Source organism: Rhagoletis zephyria, unplaced genomic scaffold (assembly GCF_001687245.7).
Source record: "Rhagoletis zephyria isolate East Lansing unplaced genomic scaffold, Rhagoletis_zephyria_1.1 Rzeph_scaffold_01233, whole genome shotgun sequence".
NCBI classification, from domain to species: Eukaryota; Metazoa; Arthropoda; class Insecta; order Diptera; family Tephritidae; genus Rhagoletis; species Rhagoletis zephyria.
Genome location: NW_016158317.1, coordinates 32454 through 46214, shown reverse-complemented (window position 1 = coordinate 46214; position 13761 = coordinate 32454). Strand labels below are relative to the sequence as shown.

General features: G+C 35.8%; 3 protein-coding genes across 13 annotated transcripts; 2 read left to right on the top strand and 1 right to left on the bottom strand.

Annotated features, from left to right (window-relative positions):
- Positions 1-549: 549 nt before the first annotated feature.
- Positions 550-2775, top strand: LOC108363288 (uncharacterized). Of its 2 annotated transcripts, none has more exons than XM_017616605.1 (4): positions 550-763; positions 950-1483; positions 1548-1843; positions 2251-2774. In XM_017616605.1, the coding sequence occupies exons 2-4, from the start codon at positions 978-980 to the stop codon at positions 2394-2396; spliced, it is 948 nt and encodes a 315-aa protein (XP_017472094.1). In that variant the 5' UTR covers positions 550-763; positions 950-977; the 3' UTR covers positions 2397-2774. The 2 variants fall into 2 exon arrangements, with proteins under 2 accessions (XP_017472094.1, XP_017472095.1); XM_017616606.1 differs by having other exon boundaries at positions 572-763; positions 955-1483; positions 2251-2775.
- Positions 2776-6012: 3237 nt separating this feature from the next.
- Ucp4A (Uncoupling protein 4A) lies at positions 6013-11127 on the top strand. Of its 10 annotated transcripts, none has more exons than XR_001847595.1 (7): positions 6037-6273; positions 7308-7593; positions 7978-8084; positions 8160-8654; positions 10257-10414; positions 10477-10584; positions 10727-11127. XR_001847595.1 is itself a non-coding variant. In XM_017616597.1 (7 exons), the coding sequence occupies exons 3-7, from the start codon at positions 7333-7335 to the stop codon at positions 10518-10520; spliced, it is 1065 nt and encodes a 354-aa protein (XP_017472086.1). In that variant the 5' UTR covers positions 6037-6273; positions 6333-6430; positions 7308-7332; the 3' UTR covers positions 10521-11127. The 10 variants fall into 10 exon arrangements, 8 of the variants coding, with proteins under 8 accessions (XP_017472090.1, XP_017472087.1, XP_017472086.1 ...); XM_017616597.1 differs by adding an exon at positions 6333-6430 and having other exon boundaries at positions 10477-11127; XM_017616601.1 differs by having other exon boundaries at positions 6013-6094; positions 7981-8084; positions 10477-11127.
- An 89-nt stretch (positions 11128-11216) lies between these two features.
- On the bottom strand, positions 11217-13095 carry LOC108363287 (RING finger protein 121). The gene is made up of 6 exons (XM_017616604.1): positions 12853-13095; positions 12613-12789; positions 12395-12549; positions 12095-12323; positions 11799-12034; positions 11217-11416 (listed from the first exon to the last, which is right to left on the bottom strand). The coding sequence occupies exons 1-6, from the start codon at positions 12892-12894 to the stop codon at positions 11296-11298; spliced, it is 960 nt and encodes a 319-aa protein (XP_017472093.1). The 5' UTR covers positions 12895-13095; the 3' UTR covers positions 11217-11295.
- Positions 13096-13761: the final 666 nt, after the last annotated feature.

The following is a 13761-nucleotide window of genomic DNA, read 5'->3' as shown; positions in this document are numbered from 1 at the left end:
TTCGCAAAAATAATCGATAAAACTAGGTTGGACAGCGAAAATTTATCGGTTTAATCTGAGATTATTTTATAATTACATATGAAAGCGAAGCGCACATAACCGCGATTCTGACATTGTGAATCCGCAGAGCCAAAATTTACAACAATGCTACCCATATATTTTAACGAGCTAGAGCACGTTTGCACGATTCCCTCGCTGCGAATTTTTCGAACACTCAATGTTCCTCTCTTTTGACGCGTTCGAAACTAAGCTTACAGCCTTTTCACTAAATTCACAGTTTAACACGTTTTCTTTATTAATTGTTGTTACAAATCATATTTTCAATCATGTTTCAACCAATTAAAACACGTTTCCTATCGAAAAATGGAATATTAAGATAATTGACTTCCGAAATTTTCTTTTATCCTCTTCGGTTTTGTTTACTTTTACCCTAGAAATCACATCACTACCGGGATTGCGCAATCTTGTATTCTATCATTTTTGATGTAAACCTAGTATTAATCCCTCTGAATATCAAAAAAGCGACCCTGCGTGTATGAATTGACATTGGAGTGATTTTTTTCACCTCTTCTTTATGTTTATTTTATTGTTGCACTAATTGCGTTTATCAGCATCTGTAGGAGAATTCCAAGATATATACTTAAGAAATTATTTGTCTTATTTGTCACAATTATTGGTAATAATAATAAATTTAAAAGTGCGTATATGCGTTTGGAAGTTTAATTAGCAAATCATTTGTGAACAACAGTACGCAACCCAAAAGGTAATAAACAACACAATATATATGTATACGTGCGTTGGTAACCTACAGACAAAGAGAAGATCAGAGGACAAAGGTGTTAGATTTAGGTTGATCAGTGGGTCTAGGTCTATTTTGTTCACTACTCGGACAAGGAATTTTAATGCAATTTGACTAATTCGCGAATAAATTTCTTCCATATGCACTTAGTTTAGCTCTGCGGTATAGTATTACCAAGATGGATATAAGCGAGAGCTTCGATCAGCAACAACAGCAGAACCAACAATCTGATAGTTTGCAACAGCAGCCACAACAACATCAACAACTGCAAATGCAATGTGAACCAGCTTTTCAGACACAGTTTGGGGGAACTTTAACCACGCCCTTGTCTGTACCTTTCTCTTCACCAGCAACAAATGGGTTTGAACCTTCAACGATAAATCCATCATCATCGCCTCCCTTTGTGTCATCTGGGCAAGCTATACCTCTGCCGGCACCGCCGCAAATGAAATTACCACTAATGGGGCAACCATCATCACAACCACAAGGAATGGAACAACAGCATTACCTTCTACAACAGCAGCATCTTCTTAGAAATGAAGTTGATATTGACTCTTTACTTCTACAACAATTTAGCTGTTTGGGCACAACTGATCATGAGGATTTGGTAAGGCAATTTCAAAGTCTGATGAACAACCAAGTAGATCAAGATGCAGCGAAATTTTATTTGGAAATGAGCAACTGGTAAGATCTTATTTACGATTAAACTTTAACTTCCTTTTCTTAAATTCTATTTGTATTTATTAAGGAATCTGCAAACTGCAGTCGGTTGCTACTTGGATATTCACACTTTTCAAACGCTGCCTTCGATGAAGATTGTGCGCCAATCTCGTCCAAGTGAACATCAGCAAGCGTTTAGATTACAAAATGATGGCACCATCGACTGGCCCAATGGATGCTACCTAACGGCGCCTAGTCAAAAGCAGCGCATTGAAGTGCCTGCTTTAAAGCCAGGAGAAACTTGTGATATTTTAGCCGATATTCCTCCAACACAGCCAGCGATTATGTGGAGATTATGTACACCGAACGGCTGGAACGTGGGAGGTAGCTATTACGCTTATTTATAAAAAAAAACAATAGAATTCAGAGTACTTGTATTTTCTACGAGGATGAGTAAATATATCGTCATCATTGATGTAAAAGATTCTAAATTGCAGCTAGGTACATTAAATTTGTATAGCATGTACTTGCATGGTTGTTCTTAGAATGCTATTAAATCTCTTTGTTGCGCAGTTGTGTTTCTATCCACATACACATATATGTATGTTCATATGTATATAAGAGAAAACTATTACAAGGTACAATTCCAAATATACATACTTCTGTAGGTCGTTTAGTAACTTTTGCATTGATAATGACGATCAGTGAATTTGTTTTAAAATTAAGTTGCGAAATTATTTCTTACAGTTGTAAGCTAATTAGAGGCAATTAATTTCTTATTTCGTATATAGAACCTATTTGGATGGTTCCCCCAGGTATGGCGGATACACAAGCTGAACTTTCCGACCGAATGTCGCAGTTATTGATGTCGACAGATGCGTCCAACAGCGACAGTTGTCCACAAGTGAATGTTGTGATATCCGTTAACATGGAATGAAACAAGCGTGTAATGAGGCGAATGCGACGTGAGGGAGAGTGTTAATTTACATAATTAAAATACAATTTCTTTGTTTCCCATTTAAACAAAGTTCTTTGTAATATTCGTTATTTTCTCTTTTTCCATTATATATTAACACACCCACATACATATATGTATTTCTTTTACTATATTACAAACAAAAAATTACATTGGTACTAATAAATTTAGAAATGGTTTGAATATTTTATAAAGCTGTAGGGCATTAAGAAAAAAATATGATTATGCATTCATACATATGTAGCTATACACACGTATATGAGCGTTTATCTATTTATTGCCCAGAAATAACCCTATCTGTTAACTAATACGTTATATACGCCTAGTACTACAAACAGTTTTTGTANATGTAGCTATACACACGTATATGAGCGTTTATCTATTTATTGCCCAGAAAGAACCCTATCTGTTAACTAATACGTTATATACGCCTAGTACTACAAACAGTTTTTGTAAGATATTCAAAAACCTTCCATCATTTTACATAGGGCTCCTGGAGAAATCATTGCATATGGATATCGCTAATATGCAAATGTGTTGGCTTTTATTGACAATTTTGTAAGTGTATTGGAGAATGCGTTAGGTCGTTCTTGCTGGGTGCTTAGAGATACATATACATATGTACATATGTACATACATATATATGTATGTACATATATTATTTAATGTTTACGAACCGAGAAAAGTAAATGTATGGAAATTATTTTGTACTATTTAGTTTGAAATTTAATAAAGAGTGAAGTTCATAAACCATTTGTTTTTTTGTAATTTAACACAACAAATAAAAAATAAGATAACGCACAAAAACAGCTGATTTTGTCAATTTGGCAAAAAACAAACAAACGTTATCAGGGCACATTAAATTCGCCTCAAGATCCGTTTATAATTTTCTATTGACAGATAAGGCTGTTCCTGTTCTTTTAAGTCAAANCGTTATCAGGGCACATTAAATTCGCCTCAAGATCCGTTTATAATTTTCTAGTGACAGATAGGGCTGTTCCTGTTCTTTTAAGTCAAACTCAAGGCGCAGCCATACAAGGTGGTGGCAATTGCATATAAGTAAAAGTCCCGTGTATTTGGTTATTGCTTTTTCGTACATCAGGATGTCAAAACGAAAGAAAATAGGAGATAATTTCGTCTTGGATGACATTCTCTTGTACTAGTGGAGAGACAAAAATATCTAATCAGCTATTCAATCAACACCACCTTGTATTGATGCGCCTTGGTCAAACTCGTACAAATTTAAGATGTCGCTTCTCCCAGCGTTTAGTCGTTCCAAATGTGTTTCCAGCATTACAAAATATTGCCCGGTGAAATATGCAACATTTTACAGGGTGCCTTCACATGCTTGCAAATCTCGCACGCTTGTTTTTCTCGCAAGCGAAACGGCGCGTTTACATTAGACAATGCTGTCAAGGCAATAAAGAAATCTGTATTAGTTGTCGAAAAAGCTGATAATAGTCTCCGTGGTGTAGGTGTCCTGACAATAGTTATGAAAATTAATTTTGAGTAAAATGTCGGACGTGAGCTTTGTATTATAATACGCATTTCGCGCGAGCTATTTAAGCTAAAAACTAAAAAATAATAAAGAAGAGACAAAATTGAAACATACACGTCAGCGTCTCTTGTGTTATTTAATTTTAGTTCTTTTGTTATGAATTTCTCTTCTTTCTTGCACAAGACGTTAATTGACGTTATTGTCTGATTTACTGTGTTGAAAATAATCAATCCAGGGATTAAGGCAATTAGAAAAGTATGCATGCATTAGTGAAAAAGACGAACGTTCGAGCTTTTCAGGCCAAATTTGTATTTTCCATGCGTCGTCACGCAAGCGAGATTTTCCAGCAAGTGAAGACGGCCGGTTACGGTGCTTACATGAGGCGACTTTACAGTATTACCCCCCGATTCTAACAAAGTCATAAAACTCAGCGCATCACTACTGTGCTAAGTCAGCTTTCAGACACGTCAAATCTTGCTTTCAAGTCTGCGCTTTCCATGGCGAAGGAGGTGAGAAGAGAGGGAAGAGTACAGATAGCTCCGTACCGTCAATTCAATTGCAAGTTTTCTTGTCTCTTTGGATGTTTTCGTTGGTTCCTATTTAATGAACCAAGAACTTGAATTCAATAAAAGTTGACGCGTATGGAAGAAAATAGAAAAAAAGAGAATGCGAAAAAATTGCTTTCAAGACTTTACGTTTCTGAAAGGCGACTAATTTCGATAGGTTTTGGTTGGTCGTGGTAGAAAATTTTGGTAGGAAAAAAATGTGTTCATGGCAACACTGGTTTGAAACCGGCACCTTTTTAATTGAGCTACGTATGTCAGTGGCGAAAATACATCGATGTTTTTCTTTGATTCGATGATATGAAATATACATTGATATTTTTCGAGGCATGGAAGGGCATACATCAATGCATCGATTTGCATAGGATTTTTCAGATAATGCTTCACAGCAAAATATGTTATTCGCAAAATTGTAGAAAATTTGAAATCAATTACTGAGCTAATTATATTTCTAACAGAAACTTTTGGAGCCATTTAAATAACTTGGTCAAAGTCATTTTTTATACAATTGAAAAACTGGAATAATACGACGTTTCCACGTTTCGTAATATGCTCTCTCTTAGTAATTCGCTCTCCCAATCGTCATTCGCCATCCAATTACCCTTCGAACTACGTAATTCGCCATACAAAATTGTGAGAGCGAATTACCATGCGAATGACGAACGAATCGGTGCATGCTCTAATATTTATCGGAAATATATTGAAGTTTTCACGGCCCGGTTCCATTTGCTGGCACTTTTTCTAGCTGCAGGAAAATTAATAAAACATTCTCTATATAAATTAAAATCTTTTGTAATACCTGGAATTTTTGCTCCATCTTCCATATTTGCAGTACACAAAAATAATAATAAATAGCGAAGAACAAGAAGTAGAGCTGCCAAACGAATTACGAATGTGTGTGTGTTGTGGAAACAGGATAATTCACGAATTACTTAGAGAATTACTAATGCTACGCGCACACTGCAGCCGGCATCGGCAGAATTGTGCTCGGCCGATATCAGCTATATGCGGACGATATGAATACACTTGTGATTATATGAGCACTCTCAAACATAAACCGATAACCGAACCGACATCGGCCGTTGACGTGCGTCAGTGACCATAAATTCAAACATGTTTGTTTTTCTCGTCCGATGTCAGGTGAAAAGTACCAAAATGGACTGCGAAAAATTAACATATTGGGTGCAAAAACAAAACAATTACACATAAAATCACATGTTTAGAGTATGTCAATTCAAATGTATCAAAATATTTCGCTGCTTACAAAATTGTAATGAAAACTAGATTTGTTTGTGCGATCGGCAAATAATCTGGTTAAGTGTGCGTATCAGGTCGGACGGTCAAATTGTTCGGCCGAAATCGGTCGGCCTATCGGATGCAATGTGCGCCTAGCGTTAGAGAGCGAATTACGAATCGAGGAAACATCGTATAACGGTTCAATGTACTAGAGATGTCAGTTTTAATAAAACATCGATGTATCGAAGCAAAACATCGATATTTTCGATGGATCGATGTCTTTCCGTCATTCCTAAATTGTGCCATGATTGGCGTAGCACAGTTCATTATTTTTATAATTTTGTTTTGCTCTCCTGATAAAGGTTAGTGAATTATTGATAAGAATCAAAATTATTTGAAATCGCTGGGAAGTATCCTATTGTGCTAAGTTAGTGAAACGAGTGGCTATTAAATAGTGGGTTAATCGAACAGCAAGTGGCTGATTGCATATGACTTATGTATTTGAGGGGATTCATTATGTAAAGTTGGTTTGTGACAGAATGTAAGTGAAAGTTTTTATTATAAGTGATAACTTAGAAATCTTATTTAATAATTCTGTAGTGCGATGAGTTCCAGCTAGTTTGCCGAGTTAAATGGAATAGAATGACCAATTTTATCATTGAAAGGCCATACACGCAGACTGCATATATTACATAGATGTATGCACCTGCATATGTACATATGTAGCTTTTGTAATCAAAACATTTGATCAGATGGGATCACATGCAAAATGTTAATAATCAATGCCAATTTTTTATATGGTTGTTTATACATATCTATGTACATATGTATATCAATGGCTAAAATTAATCAGAAAGCGATAGCAGAGAAATATAGACAACAAGAGAAGAGTCTCTGCGAATTACGGGGGCTTGACTAATTAATAGTTGCGTTCCAGATGCTTCACGATTTGCAGGTTTTTTACGGGAAGCCGTTCCAGGGGCTTCCATAAGGTGCAAATCGTGTAAAACCTGCCAATCGTGAAGCATCTGGAACGCACTAATGATGTACATAAGTTATCTGCATGTGTTTAACGCATTTGACGTACGATGGTCACAAACTATGAAGAGAATCAAAAAATCACCGATATAATCGAGTTATCATTTACGGCTAAAATCCGCATATACTTTGGACTTTTAGAACATTGCGGACTATGCAAAATCTATGATTAGATATCAGCGAAAAGATATCGCGTGCTCCGCATTATTGGAAAAAATTATTTTTCGCCGGAACCAAATTAAAAGTAAAATTAAAAAAAAAAATGCTGATATGATAATTTCGCGCAAAGGGGTCGATATAGTAATATATACATAGATACCCCTTGCTAAAATTCCAAGCTGTGGATATGTAGAAATGTATGTACATATGTATATACCGAATTATGAGTTTTATCGCCTTTTTTAGGAAACCTATCTGATATACTAAATCCCGAATTTGTCCTTTACCGCATTTTGCATTGATGAAAGTGATGTTCAATGCACACAACATTTAATATATATATGTATGTATTATCTTTCTTCATGTACGTCATTTTAGAATTAGTGTTAAAAGAAGCATCATAATGCAGAGCCAGGCTCAGACCACATCAGGAGCTGAGGCGCCCCCACCTCCCCCAACTCCATCTACTTCTACACGCAATCAACTACGTCCTGTAAAGTATGATTATGCAGATTCTTTCGCTTGCACTTATGTGGTATCAGTAGTGGCCGCTTCCATAGCTGAGTTAACTACATATCCCCTTGATTTAACCAAAACACGTCTGCAAATTCAGGGCGAAGCAGTGAGTGCCGAACCGAAGACAGACAAGGGCGTTAAACCTAAGGTGACTATGTGACACTTCTTTATTAAATGCATAAAATACATATGTAGGTGTCAAAGTTTTTGAATGTGACTGTGTATTTTGGTTAATGCAATCCTTTTTTTTTCGACACGTATGTATGTATGTACGTATGTCTGTATATGAATATTATCGGATTCGAGGGCAAACAAAACCTGTATCACCCATCCTAACCTACATTCATTCCATACATCATATAGTAATTTAATTATCCACCTATAACCATTAGCAAAAAGTGTTTTATTTATATGTTACTATTCGTTTACTCGTAATCCCCAAATGCCACCTGGGGCGCAGTGCATTCATTCTACTCCTCTTACTCTCGTTCTCTCTCCCTGATTCCATGGTGATGTCAACGGATCAAAAAAGCAGTATCGTGGCATGGTTGCGACTGCATGCGGTATTGTCAGGGAAGAGGGCACAATGAAATTGTGGCAAGGTGTGACGCCTGCACTGTACCGCCATGTTGTCTACAGGTATGTATTTAGCGAAAACTTGTTTGCTTTCTCTTAGTAGGATTTTAAAGTCAAGATGTCTTTATATATTTTCAGCGGTGTACGCATATGTAGCTATGACTTTCTACGTCGGAAGTTGGGCAACGATGAAAACGGCCATATTACTTTGCCCCTTTGGAAGTCAGCCCTCTGTGGTGTATCAGCAGGCGCTGTGGCACAATGGCTGGCATCTCCCGCCGATTTAGTTAAGGTACAAATTCAAATGGAAGGGAAACGTCGATTGATGGGCGAGCCAGCGCGCGTCCACGGCGCCGCACATGCTTTAAAGGAAATAGTCCGCCGTGGGGGCATACCTGGCCTGTGGAAAGGTAGCATCCCGAATGTGCAGCGTGCTGCACTTGTTAATCTTGGTGATCTTACAACTTACGATACCATAAAGCGATTGATTATGATCAAACTGAATATGCCAGACTGTCATACAGTACATGTGCTCTCCTCAATTTGTGCCGGATTTGTGGCCGCGATTATGGGCACCCCTGCAGATGTAGTAAAGACAAGAATAATGAATCAGCCTACGGACGAAAGGGGCAGGTGAGTGCAGATTTTGTAATATCGTATAAAAAAAGTAGATTCTAATGGCCTTATTCATAAAAAATAAAGTAGGTCTAAAGAGCTTTATAAATTGACGTTTTCATACATTTTCCAATTCATAAACCTTTTATAAAGCTACTATAGTTTTTATGAATAAGGCCATAATAATATAAAATTAATACACACATAATTTTAAAATTAAGGTATATATTATTAGTAAGTTTTTTTGTCACCAAAATCATAAATAATAACGCTGGTTTACAACAAAAATGTTATGTGGATGCCACTATCCAATTCCTATGTAGAATTGCTCGGTGATTCCGAAAATAGAGTCAATTTTTTTCTATGGATATGTTTTCAAGATATTTTCAATTTGCCGTTATTCTGCTTAAAGCAAAAATTGGTTCCTTTTTATCCCGTATATCTTAAGAACCAATTTAACAATCTTAATATAAAATACGGCAAAAGAAAGCTAATAAAATTCTCCAGAAACCATATATATACATCACTTTCCGATAGGACATAGTTTCTGACAAGTAAATTAATCATTCCATTTTGTTTTATTTTTTAATGAAGAATGAAAAAAATCAAACTTTAACAGAAGAAAAATTAAAAAAGTAACAGGTTCTGTGCCAAATTTTTGCATTTGTGCTAAAGCCTGTTCTGTTACAAAAAAAAATTAAATTACTAATGAAGAAAATCGATGAATAAATAAGAAATAATAATGAGTGGTCAAAAATACGCAGAGTTTTGCATGAAAAATCAGCACGAAAGAACGTTACTCATACGCCACGTACACCTGAGTAACACGCTTTTCTGCTATATANCTGTCACGTAAAGCGAAGCAAAAGTTTTATGTGACATCAGCTTAAGAAATAATAATGAGTGGTCAAATGAAAATACGCAGAGTTTTGCATGAAAAATCAGCACGAAAGAACGTTACTCATACGCCACGTACACCTGAGTAACACGCTTTTCTGCTATATTTTTCATACAAAAAATCTACGCATTTTCATTTGACCACTCATTATTTCTTATTTATCCATCGATTTTCTTCAGTAGTAACTTGCCTTTTGTTTGTAACAGAACAGGTTTTAGCACAGGTGCAAAAACTTGGCACAGAACCTGTTATTTTTTTAAATTTTCCTCTGTTAAAGTTTGATTTTTTTAATTTTTTCATTAAAAATTTAATTAATTTGTCAGAAACTATCAGTCCTATCGGAAAGTGATGTATACATGGCTTTCATTTGCCGTATTTTATATTAAAATTTTTAAACTGGTTCGTAAGATATACGTGATTAAAAGGAACCAATTTTTATTTTAAGCTGAATAACGATAAATTGAAAATATCTCGAAAACGTATCCAAAGAAAAAAAAAATTAATTCGATTTTCGGAATCACGAGGCATTTCTACATAGAAATTGGATAGTGGCGCCTGGAGAACAAAAATCAAACTAAAATTTGTGATCCAGTGTAATTAATAAAACAAATATGCGCGAGGCCAAATGTTATCCATAAAAGAAATAATATCATTGAAGCAAGTTACCAATTTTCATTACATATTTTTGAATTCAGGTTATCTTTTGTTCGTTTTTTTTTTAGGGGATTACTCTACAAAGGCTCTCTCGATTGTCTTCGTCAAACAGTAAATAAGGAAGGATTTGCTGCGCTCTATAAGGGTTTCTTGCCATGCTGGATCCGTATGGCGCCGTGGTCCCTAACCTTCTGGCTGTCGTTTGAGCAGATTCGTAGCATGATCGGTGCTTCTGGTTATTAGTTCATTTTGTGGAACCTTAGTGTACTCATATTAAGTGTTTTATAGGCGTTGCGGGCGTTATTGCAAGCATTCATGCCTTTCTCAAGTGATCGGGATAGTAAAACGTGCTTACAATTGTTAATTTCAGTTTTAAATACGTTGTGCCAATCATAAGTACGAACAAAAGATTTAACATTTTTTCTGTGCATTATTTATTTTCTAAATGTATATTAGACTGCTAACAATTTTGCATCTATTTTGTTTTATATGCATGCACTCTGCTGGAAAATTGAAAAATGTTTACGAAAATCTAAAGAGACGTCAAGTGTTACAACCAATAACCCTGGTCGAAAAGCAGCAACGATATGCTTAACAATTGTCTATTATGTTAATTTATATATGTACGTGTGTCTACTCTTAAAAATGCGACTTTATTTACATATGTACGTCCGCATATGTGTTGATGCTAAGTGAATCAGGAAGGATTGCTATAATTGCTTTTTACTACGTACATATGTACTTAAAGCTGATGATTGAAATACATAATTTATTTGAAGCCTTATACACTGCACTGCAGAGTTTGTTTAAGTAATTCAAGTGACAATATCTTATTGTAAAATGTAAATACAAAATAAATTAAGTTTTTTACACATAAATAATTAATAATCGTTATCATTGCAGCATTTATCAGAGAATACTCTATCTAAAAAATTACAATCAAATTTCTTTTTATTTGATTTTGTTACCGCAACAGTCATTAATTATAAAGGATACAGCTCACAGTTCATCACACCAACACGCAGAAATTAGTGATACTGTTACAAGTTATATATTTCGTTTGATATTTTTGTTTTGCTGAACACCGACTAGAGGAAATACCGTTTACTATTCTAAACCGAGCGCCCAATTTATGCCTTGCACTATGAAGAAAATGAGCGGTTGCCAAGCCACAAGCCACCTAATCCAATCGAGCAAACGACCATAAAGAACATGCGGTCGCTCCCAGCTAGAAATAAAAATCGAGTGAATCTCAGTTAGTATTAGTTAAAAGGTCTTGGCTTATATCGTCGTTTAAAGTACAAAACCGCGTATCAACAAAATGCAAAACCGCGTATCAACCGCGTTATTTTCTAGAAACAAAAACTCATTTGAAAATGCTTCTCTTTTTTATAAATCAATCTTTTCTGGCTGGTATATTTCAGGACGAATTGATAAGGATTGAGCCAAGAGCTTGTGTGAGCAAATCCAATTTTTGGTAGCAATTGTCAGTTAGCGCTTTTGCAGAANGCCAAGAGCTTGTGTGAGCAAATCCAATTTTTGGTAGCAAATGTCAGTTAGCGCTTTTGACGATACGCGGTTTTGTACTTTAAACGAAGATATGAACTTACGGATTGCAAAACATTTTTTTGAGATCGACCTTTTCCTTGCAGTAAGGACATGTCTGCTTTTTACCCACGATGCACCAACCTCGAATGCAGAATTCATGAAAAACATGATTGCAACTCAACTTATATGTGTTTTCAAATAGACCTTCTTCCTTTTCGTTGACAAGGAGTGGATTCCCGCAAATTGCGCAAACATTGTCGTCTAGGTGACGAGTGGGTATGCCTTGCGGAGTATAATACTAATAAAAAAAGAGCGATTTAATAATACAACCACATATTTCCAAAAGCTATAATGCTACCCCAATGTGCACTGCCATCTTTTCCGAACAAATTTCTGATATGTCACGCCCCAATACGCCGATATAAAGCCCATAGAACACGCACATCAGGCCTGCATCCATCCAAACGTTTGGTGCTTTGTTGAAGATAAAGTTAAAGCCTAAAAATGTAGCCATCATCACAATATAGCCACCAATACCCAAGCAATAACTCAGTTGATAAATTAGTAGAAACCATTTGTAGACTAATCTGAGAGATTTGGAATAAAAGATCTTTTACATATGTGCCCGTTTTATTCATAATAACTCCATTAGACTTACCTTGGAGAAGTGCGTTGTATTGGTTTGCTGACTGCTTTTTTAATAACAAAAGCTGTTAATGAGGAAAATACCACCCAAATAATAATAAACCGTATAAAACTGTAAAAGATCGATATCGCTAGTGGTATTATCCACATCGCAAGCAGCGTGATGACCTACAATTGGAATACAAGTATTTTTTCTTAAGTGCATGTGTTTTATCAATATGTTAGAAATACCGAGTAGGATTTGTAATGACGTTTCTTCCACTCCACCAACGACACCTGTGCCACAATAAGTGTTATGAATAGAATAAGTGCCATCTCTGAATGCATAGCTTCATGGCCTTTATGCTTTTCGTGCATGAGTTGATGCTCGGCGCGCATACGTTCTTCAGGGGTCATTTCCTCCAAAGACTGTAATTAAATTCGTATTTCAATGCAAACAGGATTCAATAGCTGAACAAATGAGACACGTACCTTGTTGAAGTCCACGGGGGCATGCAACGCAGCTGCATCCATTTTCTCAGTATTTTATTGGTCTACTAATCTACGTTTCAACTAAACTTAAGACTATCCTTTTTTTGTTAATTAGCGTGCATTTATGATGAATTTTAACATTTCCTAATTCCTTAACGTGTCACGAACTACAAAAACAAATTAGATTCATGTCAGTAAACGTTCACAGTAAGGACCTACCCAAGTATTCACAATAGTGCAGACGTTACCTATGGTTCTACAGAACAAGTAAAAATCGCCTACCAGATATAGNTTCACTTTGTATATTTAATAATAAATACCAATTTAATCGCACTCAATCACCGCGCCTTTTTCGTTTTCTTTGTTTGTTTTCATTCTTAGGCAGATGTCAAAAACACTCAGAAATATACTTTTTTCTTGCTTCTTTGATTAGGTGATCTTGTATTTTTGGTTCATGCTATTAGCCGCGTTCCAGATGCGGCATACCTAAAGAATACGGATCTTTGAGCTAGAGAAAAAAGAAAAAGTGGACGTGGTACACCTCTTTCTGCTGAGTTTAATTATAAACTTTTTATAGGTGCAAATTGAAAATGTTGGAAATTCCACGTTTACCGCCCCCTAGCGCCATCTGTCAATTTGCACCAAAAAAATATGCCGTTAAAATTAGGAAAAGGGGAACGCCACGCCCACTTCTTTTTAGCTTAACGGTCACTATTCTTTAAGTGTTCCCCAGATGCTTCACGATTTGCAGGAAAAGCTCTTTCGCTCACCTGGAAAAGCTTCCCGTAAAAACCTGCAAATGCAAAAAAAATAAGTCATTTGGGGCAACTAAAGAGCGCTATATTTTTTTAATCAAAGGATAAATTTTGTATATGTATTTAATAAAAGCAGAAAATAAACAATCGATGC

Excerpts from the sequence above, each read along its gene's own strand:
- LOC108363288 (XM_017616606.1), top strand. The coding sequence starts at position 978 with ATGGATATAAGCGAGAGCTTCGATCAGCAACAACAGCAGAACCAACAA. Across the intron at positions 1,484-1,547 it reads TATTTGGAAATGAGCAACTG|GAATCTGCAAACTGCAGTCG; the intron begins GTAAGATCTTAT and ends GTATTTATTAAG. Across the intron at positions 1,844-2,250 it reads GAACGGCTGGAACGTGGGAG|AACCTATTTGGATGGTTCCC; the intron begins GTAGCTATTACG and ends TTTCGTATATAG.
- Ucp4A (XM_017616594.1), top strand. The coding sequence starts at position 6,221 with ATGACTTATGTATTTGAGGGGATTCATTATGTAAAGTTGGTTTGTGAC. Across the intron at positions 8,085-8,159 it reads TACCGCCATGTTGTCTACAG|CGGTGTACGCATATGTAGCT; the intron begins GTATGTATTTAG and ends ATATATTTTCAG. Across the intron at positions 8,655-10,256 it reads CCTACGGACGAAAGGGGCAG|GGGATTACTCTACAAAGGCT; the intron begins GTGAGTGCAGAT and ends TTTTTTTTTTAG.
- LOC108363287 (XM_017616604.1), bottom strand. The coding sequence starts at position 12,894 with ATGGATGCAGCTGCGTTGCATGCCCCCGTGGACTTCAACAAG. Across the intron at positions 12,324-12,394 it reads ATACAACGCACTTCTCCAAG|ATTAGTCTACAAATGGTTTC; the intron begins GTAAGTCTAATG and ends CAAATCTCTCAG. Across the intron at positions 12,035-12,094 it reads AGATGGCAGTGCACATTGGG|TATTATACTCCGCAAGGCAT; the intron begins GTAGCATTATAG and ends TTTTTTTATTAG.